General features: G+C 39.9%; 1 protein-coding gene across 4 annotated transcripts in view; it reads left to right on the top strand.

The window, feature by feature from the left end:
- sipa1l3 (signal-induced proliferation-associated 1 like 3) overlaps window positions 1-19,026 on the top strand; it is a 57,740-nt gene that overhangs the window by 18,292 nt on the left and 20,422 nt on the right. For all 4 annotated transcript variants that reach the window (XM_036149505.1, XM_036149503.1, XM_036149504.1 and 1 more), the window contains exons 4-11: window positions 1,371-1,501; window positions 5,718-5,906; window positions 6,467-6,641; window positions 8,399-8,502; window positions 11,565-11,722; window positions 11,818-12,400; window positions 17,887-17,985; window positions 18,074-18,249. In XM_036149505.1, the coding sequence (XP_036005398.1) occupies window positions 1,371-1,501; window positions 5,718-5,906; window positions 6,467-6,641; window positions 8,399-8,502; window positions 11,565-11,722; window positions 11,818-12,400; window positions 17,887-17,985; window positions 18,074-18,249 (1,615 nt within the window). The remainder of the gene's footprint in view (window positions 1-1,370; window positions 1,502-5,717; window positions 5,907-6,466; window positions 6,642-8,398; window positions 8,503-11,564; window positions 11,723-11,817; window positions 12,401-17,886; window positions 17,986-18,073; window positions 18,250-19,026) is intronic.

Below are 19,026 nucleotides of genomic sequence, written 5' to 3'. Positions count from 1 at the left end.
TAAAGAGGGCTTAGCTCCAAAGCTTTGGAAGAGGCTGTGCAAGATGCTTGTGCAGTCTGTCAGCAGCTTTCTGATGAGTAGACGTTTTGTTTTATGCCAATAACAGTTACAAGTCATAATTTTTAGACATTTTTATTCCATCTTCTTCAAGAAGATATATTGAGCGAATATAAATCCTCATTGTTGTGATGTGGTTGGATTTTATTAGAGATGCCCCAGTCAGTCGGCCATAGATGACAGCTGGTCAGTTTTTCCTTGATTGGTCTAATCAGCTGTCCAAATACTCAACGTTTTCCTTCAACGCATCAAAACTAAGGTCTCCAAGCATATAGGTCTCTAAAATGCACCAAAACCAACTGCTGGTTCTTTGATTTATTTATTTTTAAGTCAATAAAAATATCTGATAATAGTTGCAGAGCTATCTTTAGGTTTTACTTATATTTAGTTGAATTGGAACATTATTGCGTTATTTTCTTTTCTTTTGATTCAAAACAACAACCTATATAAAACAAAACTGAAGAAAATGATTTCCTGCTTGTCCTTAGAATTAAAAAGAAATTGTCATTGTTGACAGGTCAGTGCGCAAAATTAAAAAGCAATGTATGCCAGGAAAAGCCTGATCGGTCTGTCTCTAATTTTTACTATTCGATCTATTTTTCTTTATCATTCTTTGCAGTAGTCCTTAAAGACAATCGAAGTAAAAGATCCAACGTCTGTCAACCATTTAATAGGACCACCTCATCTTTGCTCCTGGGCTCTGACTTATTTTTAGCAAACTGATTTTGTACTTGATTACCAATTAAGATATTGTTTTTGTCTGCGCTGCCCTTGGCTCAACACTAACTCTGTCCTTATTTCCACTTTTATTTATATATATATATATATATATATATATATATATATATATATATATATATATATATATATATATATATATATATATACCAAAAGGTTTAAGGGGGCAGGTTGTCTTTTGTTTCAGGTCTCTGCTGTAGGTACCGTGGAAAACAAACACGTATAGACTTTTACAGCCTGTAGGCATATTTTTTACTTTTATGACAGTTAATGAGTAGAAGTAGGAAGTTGTTGTACAATTATTAAACAGTTGCTGTTTTCATTTATGTATTTAAAGTTTAAAGTAAAGAAGTTCAATTAAAGTCAAGATTTCAAAAGTGTGATTTCTTACTGATTGATTTAAAAAAAAATGTCAGTAAGTTCTTTTCTAGTTGTTTTCTAGTTAAAGCAAAGTGTGGCGATCTCTCCTGTGCTGTTGCAGCTGTAGACATAACACAAGCTCATGTTCAGACACAAACAGACGAATACTTTCCTGAGTGCCGACCGTAACCTTGGTTGACTCTGTCCTTCACCAGAGCACTCAAACTACTTTGGGACGGATGATAAGCTGGGCCCTGTGGCCGTGAGCATTCGCAGGGAGAAAGTGGAGGACACCAAAGACCTGAAGGACCAGTACCAGTACCGCATCATCGTCAGGACCAGTGAGGTACGCTCCATGTGCGGTTTGTGTGCATGCTGTTTATCATGAGCATTTCTGAATGACAGAGCGGTAATGGGCCAAGTTCATTCCTCACCGAGGCTTTCATACCCTCTCTCCCTGGATATTACCTACTAGTTTTCTCCCCCTCCTCGCCCGTTAGCTTTTGTCCCGTCTCTGTCCTTCCAGTGGGAACATTCCACCTGTTCAGTCTCTGCGCATAAAAGCCAAACTAAACACTATCTGCTGTGTCTGAAGCATTTGGCATGCCATCAATGACAACTTTGTTTTGCTTTCATGGATGAAATGTAGTTCTTTACAAGAGTATTCTCACCTCCTGAAGATTCTCATGTTGAGATGTTACAACCACAATGTATGTGCCAAAGTATTGTGAAAATGAAGAAAAAACTGTTTTGATTTTTATTTATGTATATATATATATATATATAGATATATATAGATATATAGATATATATATATAGCTATAATATATATATATATCTATATATATATTTATTTATATTTAGATATTATATATATATATATATATATATATATATATATATATATATATATATATATATATATTTATTTATTATTTATATTTGTTGGCTGCACAGTGGAGCAGTGGGTAGCACTGTTGCCTTGCAGCAAGAAGGTTCTGGGTTCAAATCCAACCCTGGGTCTTTCTGCATGGAGTTTGCATGTTCTCCCTGTGCATGCGTGGGTTCTCTCCGGGTACTCCGGCTTCCTCCCACAGTCCAAAAACATGACTGTTAGGTTAATTGGCTTCTCTATAATTGTCCTTAGGTGTGAGTGTGTGCGAGAATGGTTGTTTGTCCTTTCTGTCTCTGTGTTGCCCTGCGATAGACTGGCGACCTGTCCAGGGTGTACCCCGCCTCTCGCTCATTGAACGCTGGAGATAGGCACCAGCACCCCTCGCGACCCCATGAGGGATTAAGCGGGTCAGGAAAATGGATGGATGGATATATATATATAAATTTTTTTTTTTTACTTTTTTTACAAATTCATATGAAAAGAGAGCGATTTGTGTCCATCCGCACTGAGACAATTGTTTGTAGAGCCACCTTTCTTTGCATTTATTCATGGGAGATTTTCTACATCTGGAAAACAATGTGTGTGCATCAGTTTCCAGGTTTTCTCATGATTTCTGGTCTGGACTTTAACCGGGCCATCCTAACGCATACATATCCAGCTTTGGCAGTGTGTTAAGGGTTGCTGCCCTGCATGAAAGGGATCCTCTGCCCCACTCTCAAGGCTTTTGCAGCCTCCACCAGTGGTTTTCCAGGATTGGCTCCTTCAGTCCTCCCTTCCCAGGCAAAAGCATCCCCACACCATGATGCTGCCACCACCATGTCTTCTATATACATAAAATCCTATATGTATAGGATTTTGCATGTAGGCCAGAAAGTCAAATTTAATCAAATAATACAGAGACATTGGTGAATGCTGCTTGAAAAGCAGTATTCACTCCTCCTGAAAGAGCGTAGAGCCACAGGTTTTGTTTGAACAATGGCTTTCTTCTTACCACTCTTTTTTTTTAAAGAGAGTTTTGGTGTGCAGACCTTATAGTGGTCAGCAGAGTAACCTGAGCTGTGTTGAATTTAACCCATCCCTGCTTGAAGGTCTTCTGTCTGCTACGATCCTTGGTCTTCATTTTTTTATATTACCAGATTTATGGTCGCCATTTTCAAAAAGAAAAAAGTGCATAAAAAGTTTGTCCTTTTTGTAAGAATTGTTGTTTTTTGAACACAGCATTGTAAAAACTGTAAAACAAAGCGTCCCCCCTGTTCATTGTGTTCATGTGGTCTTAGTCTAAGTGCAGTCTTCATTGTGGTTGGTGTGGTGTTGTCTTTAGCTGGATTACATGGATGCCTGGCCTCATCACTTTGGCTCTGTTACAACAATGGAGCCTGTCTGCTCAAGCACACGGAGCTAAGCTAACAGAAACAGGCCTGCTGTTCCCACACAGGAGAGAAGAAAAAAAAAAAGAGACATTGATTTCTGAATTTACTCTGTCCCGCTCAAGCCGCGGCGCCTCTCAAATATCCTTCCGCTCTAAGTATGTCATTTAATTCGGTGCGGCGGTGCTGACAAAGCAAGGTGAAGAGACTTGCTCTCTCTGCCCTCCTTCTCTCAGCCTCCCGTCACTCTTTTTTTTTTTTTTTTAATCACTCCCCTTCTGATATCCCAGCTCAGCACGCCTCTCTCTCTCCCCCCGTCGCACAGCAGCTGACGAGCTGAAACAAAAGCTTCATAACTTCAGCTGCTTGTCAATCAGGCTTCATTTCTCTGCGGCAGATCCCGGTCTCTGAGGTTTCAGCGGTCTCTCTCTCTCTCTCTCTGGCCCCCGCCAGCTCCAGAACGTGTTGTGCATTTTTAACGACGCCACATGTGAGTGAGCGTGGTGTGAAGAGAGCGGCCCACTCCTCCTGGCTGTACCTGCCCGATGCATTAGCCTTCCCTTTTTTTTTTTTTTTTTTTTTTTTATTAAGTGAGATAATTACCACCCAGCAGGAGACAGCGCACGGTGCCTGTACGATACTCCGTAAGATTAAATTTGCAGCACAAAAACCCTTTTGTGTGTGTGCTTGACAGAAACAACACTGTCAAGGGAGCAGGGCTTTAATGAGCCCAGTTTTACTATTATACACATATTTACAATGCTTTGCATCTCTTTCTCTTATACATTTTCACTTTTTTGTGTTATAAGATTATGTATTTTATTGGGAGTTTTTGTGATGGACCAACATGAAGTAGTGCATCGTTTTAAAATAGGAGGAAAATGATCCATGTTTAAAAAAAAAAAAATCTGAACAGTGCGGTGTACATTTTAATTAAGCCCCTTTTACTCTGATACTCCTAAATAAAATCCTTTGCAACCCATGGCCTTCAGAGGTCACCTTATCAGTAGAGAGAGTCTGCATGTGTGTCGTTTAATCTCAGCATAAATCCGGAGCGGCAGAGATCCAGAAGCTAGGTGGAACAATCTGTTGACAAGGCAGCTATTACTCCTTCAGGCATCAAATCTGCTTTTTATGGAGGAGCAAGAACAAAACCTGCAAGTAAATCATGTGAAGTCTAGCTTGCATTTTCTACAAGGCATGTAGGAGACACCACAGACATGGAGGAAGGTGGTCTGGTCAGATGAACTCTTCGTCCTACGTGTAAAATGCTATTTAGTGGATGAAAGCTAAAACTACAGGTCATCCTCATAGTAACACATGGTAGCTGCAGCATCATGTTGGAGGGATGCTTTTCTTCAGCAGGGACAAGAAAGCTTTACAGTTGGTTGGAGGATAGATGGAGGTTAGTACACAACACCCTGGAATAAAACGTACTAAAGGCTGCAATAGACGTTGAGACTGTGGAAAAAGTTCAAAAACCAGCAGGACCATAAAATTACAGTCACTGCTACAATCGAATAGTTTAGATCAAGGGTGTCAAACTCATTTCTATATGGGGCCACTTTGGCGTCATAAAGTCATTAAAAGGGCCGGTAGCACGTGTATAGACGATACTTTTCATTTCATAATTTCATTCCAGTTCACATAGAAGTATAAAAAAATGCACAGTAACATAAAAATAGCAACCTTAGGCCCAGTTTATACAGTTTATCTGCAAGAAAAGTTGATATTGGGGTGAGTTACACTTACAGGTGGCACAGCTTTAGCCACTTTGTACACTTTAAAAGGATATATACCTCTACTTTATTACATGATATACCTTTTTTTTTTTGGCTCTTGAGGGCCGGATAATTTACCTTGACGGGCCGGATTCGGCCCACGGGCCTTGAGTTTGACACCTGTGGTTTAGATCAATGCAAAATAATGTGGGAGAACGGCTCAGTCCAAGTCCATCGGGCAAAAAAAGAATTCACCTTGTAGATTTTCAAATCCTTAAAACATAAATGTAAAAAAAATACATTAGTTTGCAGTTGAATCATGACAAAAGTTGTAAAAGTTTAATTGTATGAATCATTTTGCTAGGCACGGACCCACAGACATGGTGCTGTATCTCAGTGAACTGATGATCTCTGTCATCCAAAGCTACTGTAAAAAAAACTAATTGTATATTTCATCAAAATGCATTGAAAGGGAAAATGGGACACAACTTTTTTTTTTTCTCTTAAATTTAGAACATCACTTGTGGTCTTAATTCTGCTCCTGCTTGTCCTGATCGCTCTCTTTCCCTCCCGGTGCAGCTCGTGACCCTGCGAGGCTCCATCCTGGAAGATGCCGTGGCGTCGACAGGAAAACACGGCACCGTTCGAGGTCTCCCGCTCAAGGAGGTGCTGGAGCAGGTCGTTCCTGAGCTCAACGTCTCCTGCCTGAGACTGGCACTCAGCACGGCCAAAGTCACAGAACAGCTCCTTAAACTGGACGAACAAGGGGTGAGTTTAATGCTTCTCTGTCCGCATTTGATTCAAGATAAATCTAAGACGGCTGGTTATTTATTTTTAAGCTTCTGAATTGGTCCTCGAGCTACAGTGAAGAAAAAAGTACAAATAACAACAGACCAGGCAAAACGGTGGCATATGGTTTGCTCAGACAGTGTGAATAAAAGTCTCCGAACCCCTCGATATCAGATTTAATGTTGGGGCAAAGTACAAAAAGTGGGCAGTGTAAGTTGTGTTGAAGCAGGGTGTGTCATGTTTGAGTACGACTGTGTAAGCATGAAAATGTTAATGTTTGGCCATCGTATCTCGCTTTCATTTCCCAGCGAGTGAAGTGCTGGTCTGAGGTGTTTTTTGCCAGCAGTTGGCGTGCTGTGTGTGTAGGTGGCTTATACAACAGTGAAACCGCGCTGTGTGTGAGCAAGCGCGTCCATAAATAAATACACATTACCGCTGGGTTACAGCCTCATCCGCTGACTTACAGCTCTGAAGGTTCAGATTAATGCACAAGATCTCATCCGCTTGTCTTTCTCCTGTGTGTCCATTGCGCTTCGTAGCTGAGTCGCAAGCACAAGGTGGGCGTTCTGCTGTGTCGTGCTGGCCAGAGTACAGAGGAGGAGATGTACAACAATGAGGAGGCGTCGCCGGCCTTCTCTGCCTTCCTGGAGCTGCTGGGGGACCAGGTGCTCCTCAAAGGATTCTCCAACTATGCTGCACAGCTCGACACAAAGAGTGAGAGTCTCTACTTTACTGTAACACGTGTGTTCCTTGGTTACCACCGCCCGGAAGCAAAAATAAACACGTGGGGAAAAAAATAACACGTGGGGAATTGTATCATTTTTTACCAGACAAGTGTTTCCTCTGAAGGTTAGGGAGTCAAAAAGTTTTATTTATTTCAGTAAATCATTTCAAAAAGCAAATCTCACAGGAGATTCCTTTCACAATGATGTATTTTACAGGTTTATTCCTGTACATTTCATCCAAATTTGTTTTTTTTCTAAGAATTAGAATGTTAAATAAAACCAGCAAATAATGTATTTTGCTATCCCTTTACACTGCAAAAAAACGGATCTAAAAATAAGTAAAATGTTCTTTAAAATGTGTATTTTTGTCCTAGATTTGAGCAGGTAAATAATATTATCTGCCAATGGAATTAGTATTTTGACCCCTAAAATGAGATAATTAGACATCCTGCACTTGAAGTAGGATGATGGAGATGAGTTGTTCCCATTTTAGGTGCAAAAGTCTTATTCCATTGGCAAAAAAGCTTATTTACCTGCTCAAATCAAGGACAGATACACTCAATTGTAAGAAAATATTACTTATTTTTAGCTCTGTTTTTGCAGTGTATTTATACAGGTAGTCTCCCTGAGACATGAGTTCTCTCTTAAAAGGGAGACCTGTTAACAAGAGAGACAAATTGAATTAAAACACAGAAAGTCGGCCTACTGAAAAAATATCTTAATGTATTTGCACTCAGTAGTTGGTTGGGGCTCCTTTTGCATAAATTACTGCATGAAGTTGATCAGCCTGGGTCTCTGCTGAGGTGTTATGACAGCCCAGGTTGCTTTGCTGGCTCTGGTGTTTCTCATCTTCGTCTTGACAATAACCCTCAGAATATGGGCTTCAGGACAGGTTGCTGGCCAATTGGGCCCATTGATACCAGAAGTGTTAAAGGTAATGTTGATTCTGTGGACAGCTACCAAGTCCAGTTGAATTATAGCAGCATCTCCATAAAACTTTACTGCAAGAACTACTGTAAAGTGTCCTGGTTTGTGACTGCGCTGACTTTGGACTTGATAAAACCCAGTGAACAAACACCGGCAGCTGACATGGCTCCTAAATCACGGCTGCTGAAACTTCTCTCTGGACTCCAAGCGACTTTGATCATGTTCCTCCCCACTCCCCCACCTTGATTACCAAATAAAAAGCAATATGTACTTTGATCTGACATATTTATTTTGGACCGCTGAGCAACAGTCCAGTTCTCTCTACTTAACCTCGGTCTCTGGTTTAGGAGTGGCTTACGTCTCTGAGCCCAGCTACAGTCCACGTCTTGTTAATATTCACCAAACTCTGAAAGGGGAGGGTGTTAGTGACTGTCTGCTGGACAACTGTTGAGTCGGCAGGTTTTTTTATGATTGTGTATAGCCTAACATTTCTGGATCACGTGATATTCATTTTTTCTGAGAATTGATATTTTTATTACCCATAAATAATTTTATGTGTAGTGAATCTATATATAAATATAAAATGTTCAATTGAATGACTAAAATAAATGACCCTGTTGATTATTTTCAAACTTTTTTAAAATGCACCTGTTGGTCAGAGCAGGTACCAAAATGGCAGCAGAGGATATTTGTCTCCGGTGGACTCCTAGAAACACATCTGCTTAAACCAAAGACTCGCTTTCCGACGACACACATCTGTGATCTACATTCAGCATTAAATATAAACCGCTTTCTTTTTTTTCCCCTGTCTCTCCGCAGCCGACTCGACAGGCACCCACTCCCTTTACACCACCTACCAGGGCTATGAGGTGATGTTCCACGTGTCCACCATGCTGCCGTACATGCCCAGCAACCCACAGCAGGTAAAGGCTCATTAACATGCAAAGCTGCCCGGGGGCTGTGTGCTTTGTAGCTGGTCAAACACTGCTGTGTGTATGAAAAGAGACGCTTCCCTTTGTAGTTGTCCACAGCCTTTCAAAGCATGTCTGTGGTTGTAAGTTCAAACATCTTTTTTTTTTTGTTTCTCTGAATCATAAAAACAAGAGTCCAAGATGTTTTAACTTCTTCTTTTCTTCAGTTCGAGTTGTTTCTCTTTCTTTCATTTAGCTTTTTGTGTTTTTATAGTCTCAGCTCTCTTTGCCTTTGTGGCTTTTCTGTCCGCTCTGCTTTTCCGTCTTTAACTGGCACAGAGCTGGGTGGGGTTCACTAGTGGGTAGTTATTAGTAAATGGATTTTTTTCATTCTAACATAGCTGCCGTGCCATTCATACTCAAGTGCTTACAATACAAGCTGCCGATAAAATCACCATATTAAGCTCTCTGCCGGGTCATTAACTCTTTATTCACTTTAATTTTAGGCCTTAAGTCATCAATAGCTATGTCTAGATTTAAACTTAAATAATGTTCTACTTTTTGTAGTTTTTCATTTATTGTAATTAAAACTTTTGTTATATTGTCAACTACCAGCCCCTTTATCATGGATGTGTGTATATTTTATGAGATTTTGCTTGAAAAGAGGAGTTTCAATAATTCAATAAAACATCAATAACAATTATGAAGCTTAATTGTTATTAAGTTTCATAATAAATGCAGAAAAGCTTTAACTTATATTATTGAAGAAGCCGCTGCAAAATTAGGTATAAGAAGTTTTTTTTTGTTAAAAAGTTAGCCAGAAAGTAAGTGTCAGTATTTTATAACACAATTTACTGATTCACAGTGAATTTTATTTGGGGTTCCTCGGGGATCTATACTGAGACTAATGTTTAATATGTATATTAAGGATATTTCTAAGTTTCTGTAACAGTCATAGCTTTTGTGGATGACAAAAATGTATTTTGTTCTGAAACGGACAAACATCAAACAATAACAGAAGAAATAAACAAGTTAAACTTTGTTTGATGTCAATAGGTTTTAAATTGCAGTCAAACTAATGGTATTATTTTGGCCATTTTTGGTCAATTACACCCAAACATGAAAAATGTTGAAATTGAGTGTCTGAAAATTCATTTCTTAGAGCAGTATAGACCAAATTCTGTTGGAAGTCACGTATCAATTATTGTAAATCACAAATCTTAAGTCAATAAAATCATTAATGTACGAAGTGAAACATTTATTAACTCAAGTTTTATTATACCGTTTAGTTTTTATACTTCCATATACAACTTGTAGCTTCAAAGTGTGGAGGGAAAAATCTTAAACAAGCGCCTAACTAAGTTTTATTCTTTAATAAAGAGTTAAAAGAATTGTAAATAAAGCAAATTACAGAAACCCAACAAATGCATTTATTTTATGTCAGATTATTTACATTAATCCTTCAGGACTTGGCAAATATCAGACGTCTCAGACTTTGTATAAAATAATAAACTATATTCTGTAAATATTCAAATATTGTTTTGAAGAAATGTTTAATTAAACATGTACTCAGAGGACATCTCTTATTCAGGAACCTTCCTGTAAAGACTGATGTTACACAAAACTATGATGTTTTATTTAAAGAAGCTAATCTAAGAAATAATTTCAATAATCAGGTGAAATTTCAAAAATATTGAATACTTGAATATGTTTAAATATAAGTGCAGACAAGAGCAGGGTATTATTAAAATGTAAACAATTCTTAATTTCAACCAGGTCTTCTGAAGTCAAATATGAAAGCCATAAAAACTTGCAGATAATGTTTGCGTGTTAAGGGGTTTCTTTAAGGGAGTCAACCATCTGTGCAATAGTTTCCTGACTAACCCTGTAGATGTTCAGCGTGGGTTCCAACATTTCCATGTGTTTGGCAAGTTTTGTGTCACAAAAATCTTCCATGAGAATCTGAATATTGTTAAATGGCACATTGACTCCATCTACAGGGTAGAAGGCTGAAACAGAAAATGACTTTTGTTGCTCACATAAACCTGTAGAGGGCAGCATCTGATACACGATCCACAGTGGAAGCAGTAACCCAGCAACATGGAGGCTGATTTAAAAGCAGTAAAAAGAAAGGGGAACAGCATACAACACATTAGCACTGTGGGATGATTATACTGTAAATGCAGTGCTTGTAGTGCTTTGGTTGAAAGATGACCAAAAAAATCTTTATTCGGTGCACATCTTATTGTTGCCACTGAAGCACTTTGCCAGGTCCTCCTGCAAGTGTCTTGCAGATTTCTCCTATCAGTCCTACGTTGCTGAGAGCTCTGGGCGTTCCTCCACAGCTAGGCAGGTTTCCGACTGTTTAAAATTGTAAGGTTCAAATGTCCTTATAGTGATGCAAATGGTTTCTCTTGGAATGTTAATTCTTTTGGAAATCTTAAGGCTTGATGAATTCATCTCCCAGAGCTTTTGTGGAAGCTCCTTTGTCAGTCCCCAAGTGGCGTTTGGAAACGCGTCACAGCTGAAGCGTAATCAAAAGCTTATAATATGGAAGCTAGATGGTTTTGACATCTTGGAATATGCCCATATCTTAATATATGTGGTTGCCTGCAAATATGCAATTGAATGTTTTGGATTGCAACTGTAAATCCAAAAAATATCCCCTATAAAATGTTGCAAAATGTAAAATTGGACAAGAAAATGGATCCAAACAAGGCGGATTAGATTTGTTTTGGCACTACATCTGAAGTGCAGTGCAGATGTTCAAGCCACAGCCTATCAGTACAAGTAAACGATGCTACTGTGGGGTACGTTACGTAATTGGTACTTTCACACTTCTGTGTCTAAACGACGTGGGAGCTGGCGTGCGCTACAGCCCAACCTCGCCCTGGACTGTGCGCCATGTTTCCTACATGAACACACAGACGCAAATAAACCCACGCAGAAGGCGATAAACAAATTACATAAAGAGCTGTCGTTTTGTGTCCGATGGCGAGCGTCCCGGGTTACACTGGTTACAGAGTCGGCTCTGTTCAGTTCTTATATCATTTTATGTTTTTCCTCTTCCCCAGCTCCTGAGAAAGAGGCACATAGGCAACGACATTGTCACCATAATCTTCCAAGAGCCTGGAGCGCTGCCTTTTACCCCTCAAAACATCAGGTCCCACTTCCAGCATGTCTTTGTCATCGTCCGGGTCCATAACCCCTGCTCCGACGGCACCTACTACAGGTAAATACGTACCGCTCAACACCCAAATGTTCTGAAACTTTTATTTCTTTTTTTTTGATTGTTTCAAACTCTGCAAATCCTCCTTTTTTCTTCAGCGTTGCTGTGACGCGGATGGAGGACGTTCCCTCTTTCGGACCACCCATCCCGGCCGGCGTCACCTTTCGAGACCCGGAGAACTTTCGCAACTTCCTCCTAGCCAAAGTCATCAACGCCGAAAACGCGGCGCACAAGTCCGATAAGTTCCACACCATGGCGACGCGGACGCGGCAGGAGTACCTGCGGGACCTGGCCGAGAACTACGTCAGCAGCACGCCCCTGGACTCGGCTGGAAAACTGAACAACCTCATCTCCCTCGCCTCTAAGAAACGTGAGCGCACGAAAGCAAGAGAGGGAGCGGAGCTGGAAGCAGCCGGGGCCGTCGCCTGGCGAGTCCTGGCCCAGGACTTCAGCGGAGGAGCAGCCGAGCTTCCCTGCGCTTTGGGTATATCGGCCGAGTACGTGGTCCTCATCGACTGCTCCACCAAAGAGGTGGTGTTCAACTGTTTCTGCGGGGACGTGATCGGCTGGACGCCTGAGCGGCTGGCGTTGAAGATCTTCTACGGTAGAGGGGACCACATTGCACTGAGAGTACCGGAGGGATCGCAGCAGGACGTCAGGGAGATGGTGCAGAGATTAAAGGTGAGAGTTGGTATCCTGGCGACTGCCAAACACCGTGGTGTAGAGCGCAGTGACAAGTCGTGTACAATACTCAGTCATCTGGTTGTTGAATTGAGGTGAGGTTACAATTCTTTAAGATTTCATTTTTGGAAAATCTGGATTTTATTTTGCCAATACACTCATTGGGTTTCCATGAAGAGAACAGCATGTGATGCTGAATATATGTTTAGGCAAATGTATTGTCAAAATATTGTTAAGTGGAAACTTTTTTTACCATAATATGATGTACTTCATTTACTAATTAACTTTTTTTTTAACTTAGTTTGAAGTTCACAAGTGCAGTGAAGCCTGTTCTTAGCTCAATGTGTAATACCACTAGCAGCAAATGTTTTGTTATATTTTCATTGTTTATAATGGCACGGCTGCCATCTTGTTTTGCATGTTTCACAGCTTGTTTTTAGTTGCACTTTGAATTCAGGTCAACTCCCTGACGAAATGCTTGACATAACAAAGCAAGGTTTTAAAATAATTTCTTTTATTTATTTTTATGAAACAAAAAGGAGGAAAAAATCGATTAATCGGATTTGGTATGATAAAATCTAAGATTTATTTTTTATTCCATATCGCCCAGCCCTAGGTGAGGTAGTCCTCTTCCTTGTTCCACCGCTTTGCCCTTCTACCAGTGGCAGAGAACCAGACCCTCGGCATAATCATGTCACCACAATGTTTTATTGTCACAATGTTTTTTGGTTTAAACGCCTCACCCTAACTACTCCAAACAGCTGTATTCCCATTGTGGCTAGGCAGCTCAATCTTTATGAAACTTTTGTCATGTAGACATCTGGTTTGAGCCTAAGGGAGGCTATACTCTAAACTTTGGTCAACAGTGAAAGAGTATTTTGGAGCTAAGGTTTCTTTTTCTTTATTTTGTCCTGTCCATGTCGATGTTGAATTGGATTCTCTGTGAATAAGGACCGCCTTGTGATAGCCTTGAGTCTTGGAGGGTTCTGGGCGGGTCCGGATTATTTTAAGATCAAGGTTACTTTATTAATACCTGTAGGTAGATTTCCTCTGCAGTGGTGCACCTTTATGCAAACATCTAAACACAACTAGAACCATTCAAATAAATATAATAGAGCTTCAAGAGCTCCAAGTCTCATAAATCAAATCAAAGCAGGACACAAAAGCACAGCAAGGCTTAAACATAGGAGATATATATATATATATATATATATATATTAGGGCTGGGCAAGTTAACGCGTTAATTTCGCGTTAATTCATTAGACTATTAACGGCGATATTTATTTTATCGTGCATTAACGCATGTTGCTCACATGCTTTCAGTCAGTGTCAGTCAGCAGGCGCGCTGACTGCAGCGCGCTGTCACGGCAGCACTCTCCCGCTCCCCCTCCCCTCTCGTACATGGCTCAGCGGCGCCAGCCAATCAGCACGCAGGCTCAGCCTGGCCTGCCCACTGAGCTCTCACACAAACTTAGCAAAGAAACAACTGAGAGAGACCGCAGCAGCGAAAAAACATGAACAGAGGAAGTAGCACCGTTTGGCTTTATTTTAATACCGTAAATGAAATCAAGCTGTATGTTTTGTAAAAAGCCAGTTCATTTCAGTGGAAACACAACAAATTTATCTAAGCACGTGAAAAAACATGAAAACGTCGAGCCCCAGAAACGGAGAGAGGAGACGAAACTTCTCTCATTGCCCCGACAGACCCACAGACTGATGTCTCTGACTGAGGCGTTTCAGTCCTCCAGGGAACATCCAGGTAGATCGGTGGATGGATGGATGGATGGATGTTACTGGAGCCCACACACAACATGTAATTAAGACCTTGAAAGAACCCAGTACATATATTAAAAAGTGTTATTTAAGATAAGATAACATTAGCTAATCCTTTTTTTATCCCACGACGGGGAAATTTATAGGATTAAAGCAACAGGCAGGTGCACACAACACGGACAAAATTACATAAGGATTGAAATATACAAGAGGTGGATTAGCGAAAAAACACTATAATAATAATTATTATTATTATTATTATTATTATTATTATTATTATTATTATTATTATTATTATTAAATTGTAATAATAAAATAAAAACCACAAAACCCAAAAGGTCAACAGTTTCATGATACATCAAGCTTAGGGACTGGCTAATATACAGCAGGTCAAAAAAGGCCATATTTTGGCTGCAGTGCTTGCTGTTCTCTTATGAAGAAAAGATCAACTAGTGCACTAAATTCAATAGATGGGTTGAAAATATCCAGTATAAAATAAGTGCTACAAATGTTACAACACTTTTGTTCATATGGCAGCAGAACAAGTGCTCTTTACACTACTTTTGAATTCATTCTTGGAGTTTGTAAATACAATGCGATTAATCGCGATTAATCAGGGCGATTAATCGCGATTAAATATTTTAATCGTTGCCCAGCCCTAATATATATACAAGAAAGTAAAGTTTTAACAAGCCAGCTGTTCAGTTTGTGTGGTTTTGCTTATCTATCTATCTATCTATCTATATATATATATATATATATATATATATATATATATATATATATATATATATATATATATATATATATATATATATATATATATATATATATATAAAACAGAGAAAAGTCACAATCCATTCAAATATTTACTTACCAAAATCTAGAAAAACTCTGGTGCTTAATATGAATGTTTGTTGTTGAGTGAGGAGAACTAATAAAATGGGATTTTACTTGTAGAAACCTTTCATGAAGTTATAAATTGAACAGCCATCCCAGAATTAGACGTTTTGTTGGCAGACTACTGCAAGCTAATTCCACGTTGCGGTTAGGGGCTTTTAGGAAGCATTGTTGTTATAGTTTCGTTTTGAGATCTACTTAAACTACGACTTAAATTTGTCATCACCGTCTCAGATATTTTATACATGACTTGCTTTCCGGGGTTTTCCATTAATGGGAACAGGGTTGCTCCCAATTCCTTGGAATGTGTTCGAGCTCACCAGGAAACTCGTTGAAACTAGACAACAATTTCGCCCCCAGTGTTCAAATAACACTCAGCGTCTAGAGAGGCACTGATCTCCCAGTTGACACTTTTCCAAACCTTTGGCCTGTCTATTCATATTTCTCATCAAGAACTATATTTAGCGACATTAAAAATGTTTGCTTCTTTCCTTCCTGCTGTCATTACTTATTGATATTAGGTGCTGAGCCGACCTCACCATGTCTGAGAAAGAAGTCACAGTAAAGCAGGGTTTTCTAAAAGAACAATTTATTGAGGAGTAGGTATTTTAAGCTGTCTTTAGCACTTTATATGAGTGATTAAAAGGGGCTGGATTAGTAACCGTAAACAGTTAAATATTTATCTCTGCTTGTTTCTTAGAGGATGTAGAGCCTTACTTTAACTCCACATTATCTAAAAGGGCTACAAACATTTCCAACCCAGCATGTTTTATGACAGACACTGAAAGGACAGGCATAAAACCAAATACATTTTATTTATTTAGAGCCAATTCACAACACATGTCATCTCAAGCCACTTTACAAAGTCAAATTCAATCCAAGCCACTCTAACTAAAAGCTTTGTCAAAAAGGAAAGTTTTAAGATTAGTCTTAAAAGTAGACAGGGTGTCTGCCTCACGGACCAAAACTGGGAGTTGGTTCCACAGGAGAGGAGCCTGATAACTAAAGGATCTGCCTCCCATTCTACTTTTAGAGACTCTAGGAACCACCAGCAGACCTGCAGTCTGAGAGCGAAGTGCTCTGTTAGGAACATACGGGGTAATTAGAGCTCTGATATATGATGGATTATTAAGGGCTTTATACGTTAGAAGGAGAATTTTAAATTCAATTCTATTCGTGATTTAACAGGAAGCCAATGAAGGGAAGCTAAAATAGGAGAAATATGATCCCTCTTGTTGATTTTCATCAGAACTCTTTTTTGGATCAGCTGAAGCATTTTGTGGACTTCCTAATAGTAAAGAATTACAATAGTCCAGCCTTGAAGTAACAAAGGCATGGACTAGTTTTTCAGCGTCACCCCTAGACAGAATGTTTCTAATTTTGGCGATATTCTGGAGGTGAAAAAAGGAAACTCTGCAAACCTGTTTAATATGGGATTCAAATTACATGTCTTGTTAAAAAATAACACCAAGATTTTTTAGTTTTTTTTTACCAGAAGCCAATTTAATGGCATCAAGATTAGGAGATTGATTAAGACGGGGTTTTTTTGAGGACTCTGGTCCAAAGATTACAACTTTTGTCTTGTCAGAATTGAAAAGCAGGAAATTTAAAGTAATTAAGACATGCCTGTAGTCAAAGTAATTGATTGGATCCATCAGGAGTTATGGATAAATATATCTGAGTGTCATCAGCATAACAGTGGAAATTAATCCCATGCTGTCTGATAATTTTACCAATTGGAAGCATATATATAGTAAAGAGAATTGGCCCAAGGACTGAACCCTGTGGTACTCCACAAGTGACCCTAGAGTTTGATGTTTGAACCACACAACTCTTCTGAAATGCATCCGCCCTTTGTCTGCTGTCTCACTCTCTGTATTTGAAACCTGAATGAATGCCACATGCCTGCATAGAAAATAGTTTCATTCTAAACAGCTGCTTACCTCTCTGTGCTTCCTCTGCCTTCATTTTTAAACAAATCTCTTGATATTGAATGTAGCTTACTTCACGTCGTCTTCTCTCAGTGACGCCGTACACACCAAAGAGTGTTGTAGCGTAGCTTGGTGGTTTCCTCGTATGGGAACAGATTGTATTTTTAATGTCTGACTGGCCGGGCGAGCTGAAACCTGTCCACTTCTGGATGCCGCCTGATTTCTCAGCCATCACTAATGACAGTAATGTGAGCGGATATCAGTCCACCTTTTACATTTAAAATAAACAGAGTCATATGACATCACTATTACACAATTTAGAAAAATAAAGCCTTTCTTTACAGCTACCTATCTTTCTGTAGTCCCTTGTAATAGGTGATAAATAAAATTAATTGTTTTATTGAAATATTAATATATGGAGGGTTTCTAGGCTGCAGGGATTCAAGGTGTAAATCCCTAACAAATGTACCAGCACTGATTTTTTATTTTTTTTTTAAATCAGTGCTGCACCTTATACTGTATTTTAAATCTACAAGCTGTATTCTTGCACAAATGCCCTTTGCACAATCAATTCTGCACATACAAATGGTTTTAAAAAATACTCACCTGTACACTGTGAATTCTCCTGCATTGTCTACATTTAAATTGTTTACTTTTAAATCACATCTGCACCTTATGCTGTAATCTAATTTTTACTGCAATTTACAAGCTGTATGCAACGAAATTTCATTCTGTACGCACTCTGTGCATACAAAATGACAAATAAAGTTGTCTAAGTCAATATATTTATAATCAGAAGTAGCAGATACATCCAGACTGTGTGTTTTCCCTCATCAGGAAACCGAACACTGACTATAATCCTCGTTTCCTCTCTCTGACCAGTTGTTGACCATAGGTTGTGAGACGGTGGATATGACACTAAGAAGAAATGGACTGGGACAGCTGGGCTTTCACGTTCGCGTGGACGGCATCGTGGCTGAGGTACCACAGCAGATCGGCAGAGCTCGTGCTGGATTACAGCCTGCAGACACGCTGGGCTCTGCCTAACTTCATGTTTGTTTTTGTGCAGGTGGAGGAGTACGGCTTCGCCTGGCAGGCGGGACTGAGGCAGGGCAGTCGGCTGGTGGAGATCTGCAAGGTGGCCGCCGTGACGCTCACCCACGACCAGATGCTTGACCTGCTGAGGACGTCGGTCACTGTCAAAGTGGTCATCATTCCTCCGTATGAAGAGAGCAAACCTCGCAGGTGTGTGCGGACAGCAATTCATTTCCCACAAGGCTGAACTGTTCAGCGGTTTGTTTTGTGGGAATACGGCAATATCAGAGAGGAGGAGAGGGCTGTGTGTAAAAGGGGGATGTAGTGGAAGGACAACGATGGGCTACAACAAGCACAGGATGCTCTTCTCTCAAACACACAAAGGCTTTGGTGAGGTAGTGGCCAGACTCCAGTGTTCTGAGAGGATTTTGTGTGGGAGTGTGTGAAAAGAGGAAGCGAACTAACGGAGAGAGACAGCAGCGTGCAGCCGGAGTGGAAACAAGCGAAATGAGGCATGGCGACAAAAAAAAAAAAAACCACAGAAGCATTTGTTTGACAGGAATTAGCTAAATCTGCCGTTCTTTGTCTCTTTCTCTGGATTTATTATCTGGTAATCTCTGCTGGTTTGGTGCTTCTCCTTCAACAATCCTTCGCTGCTACACCCATTTTTAATCCACTCATCTTTGCTCAAGGTCTTGTGCGAGCCTGAATAAAGAGGCATTATTAGATGCTGGTGTGGTTTTTGCCGAAGGCTGGAAATCACGCAGACTGCGTTTTTTCCTGAGCATCAGAGCTCCTAAATACAGTAATCGTGGCAGGCTGTGTGATCACTGTGGTTGGATTCCTTTAATGTTGGAGGCAGTTTAATTACTCCAAGTTAAAAACCCCTTTCCACACACGCAGAAACACATAGAAACACTGAGCTGTGGCCTCGGAGCAGCTGGTAATTAGAGTCTTTGCATTTCACTCTTCCTCTCTGACTCGTTA

This window comes from Fundulus heteroclitus, chromosome 18 (genome assembly GCF_011125445.2).
Source record: "Fundulus heteroclitus isolate FHET01 chromosome 18, MU-UCD_Fhet_4.1, whole genome shotgun sequence".
Taxonomy (NCBI): Eukaryota; Metazoa; Chordata; class Actinopteri; order Cyprinodontiformes; family Fundulidae; genus Fundulus; species Fundulus heteroclitus.
Note: the sequence above shows the minus strand (reverse complement) of the source record. Positions and strands in the feature narration are given on the sequence as shown.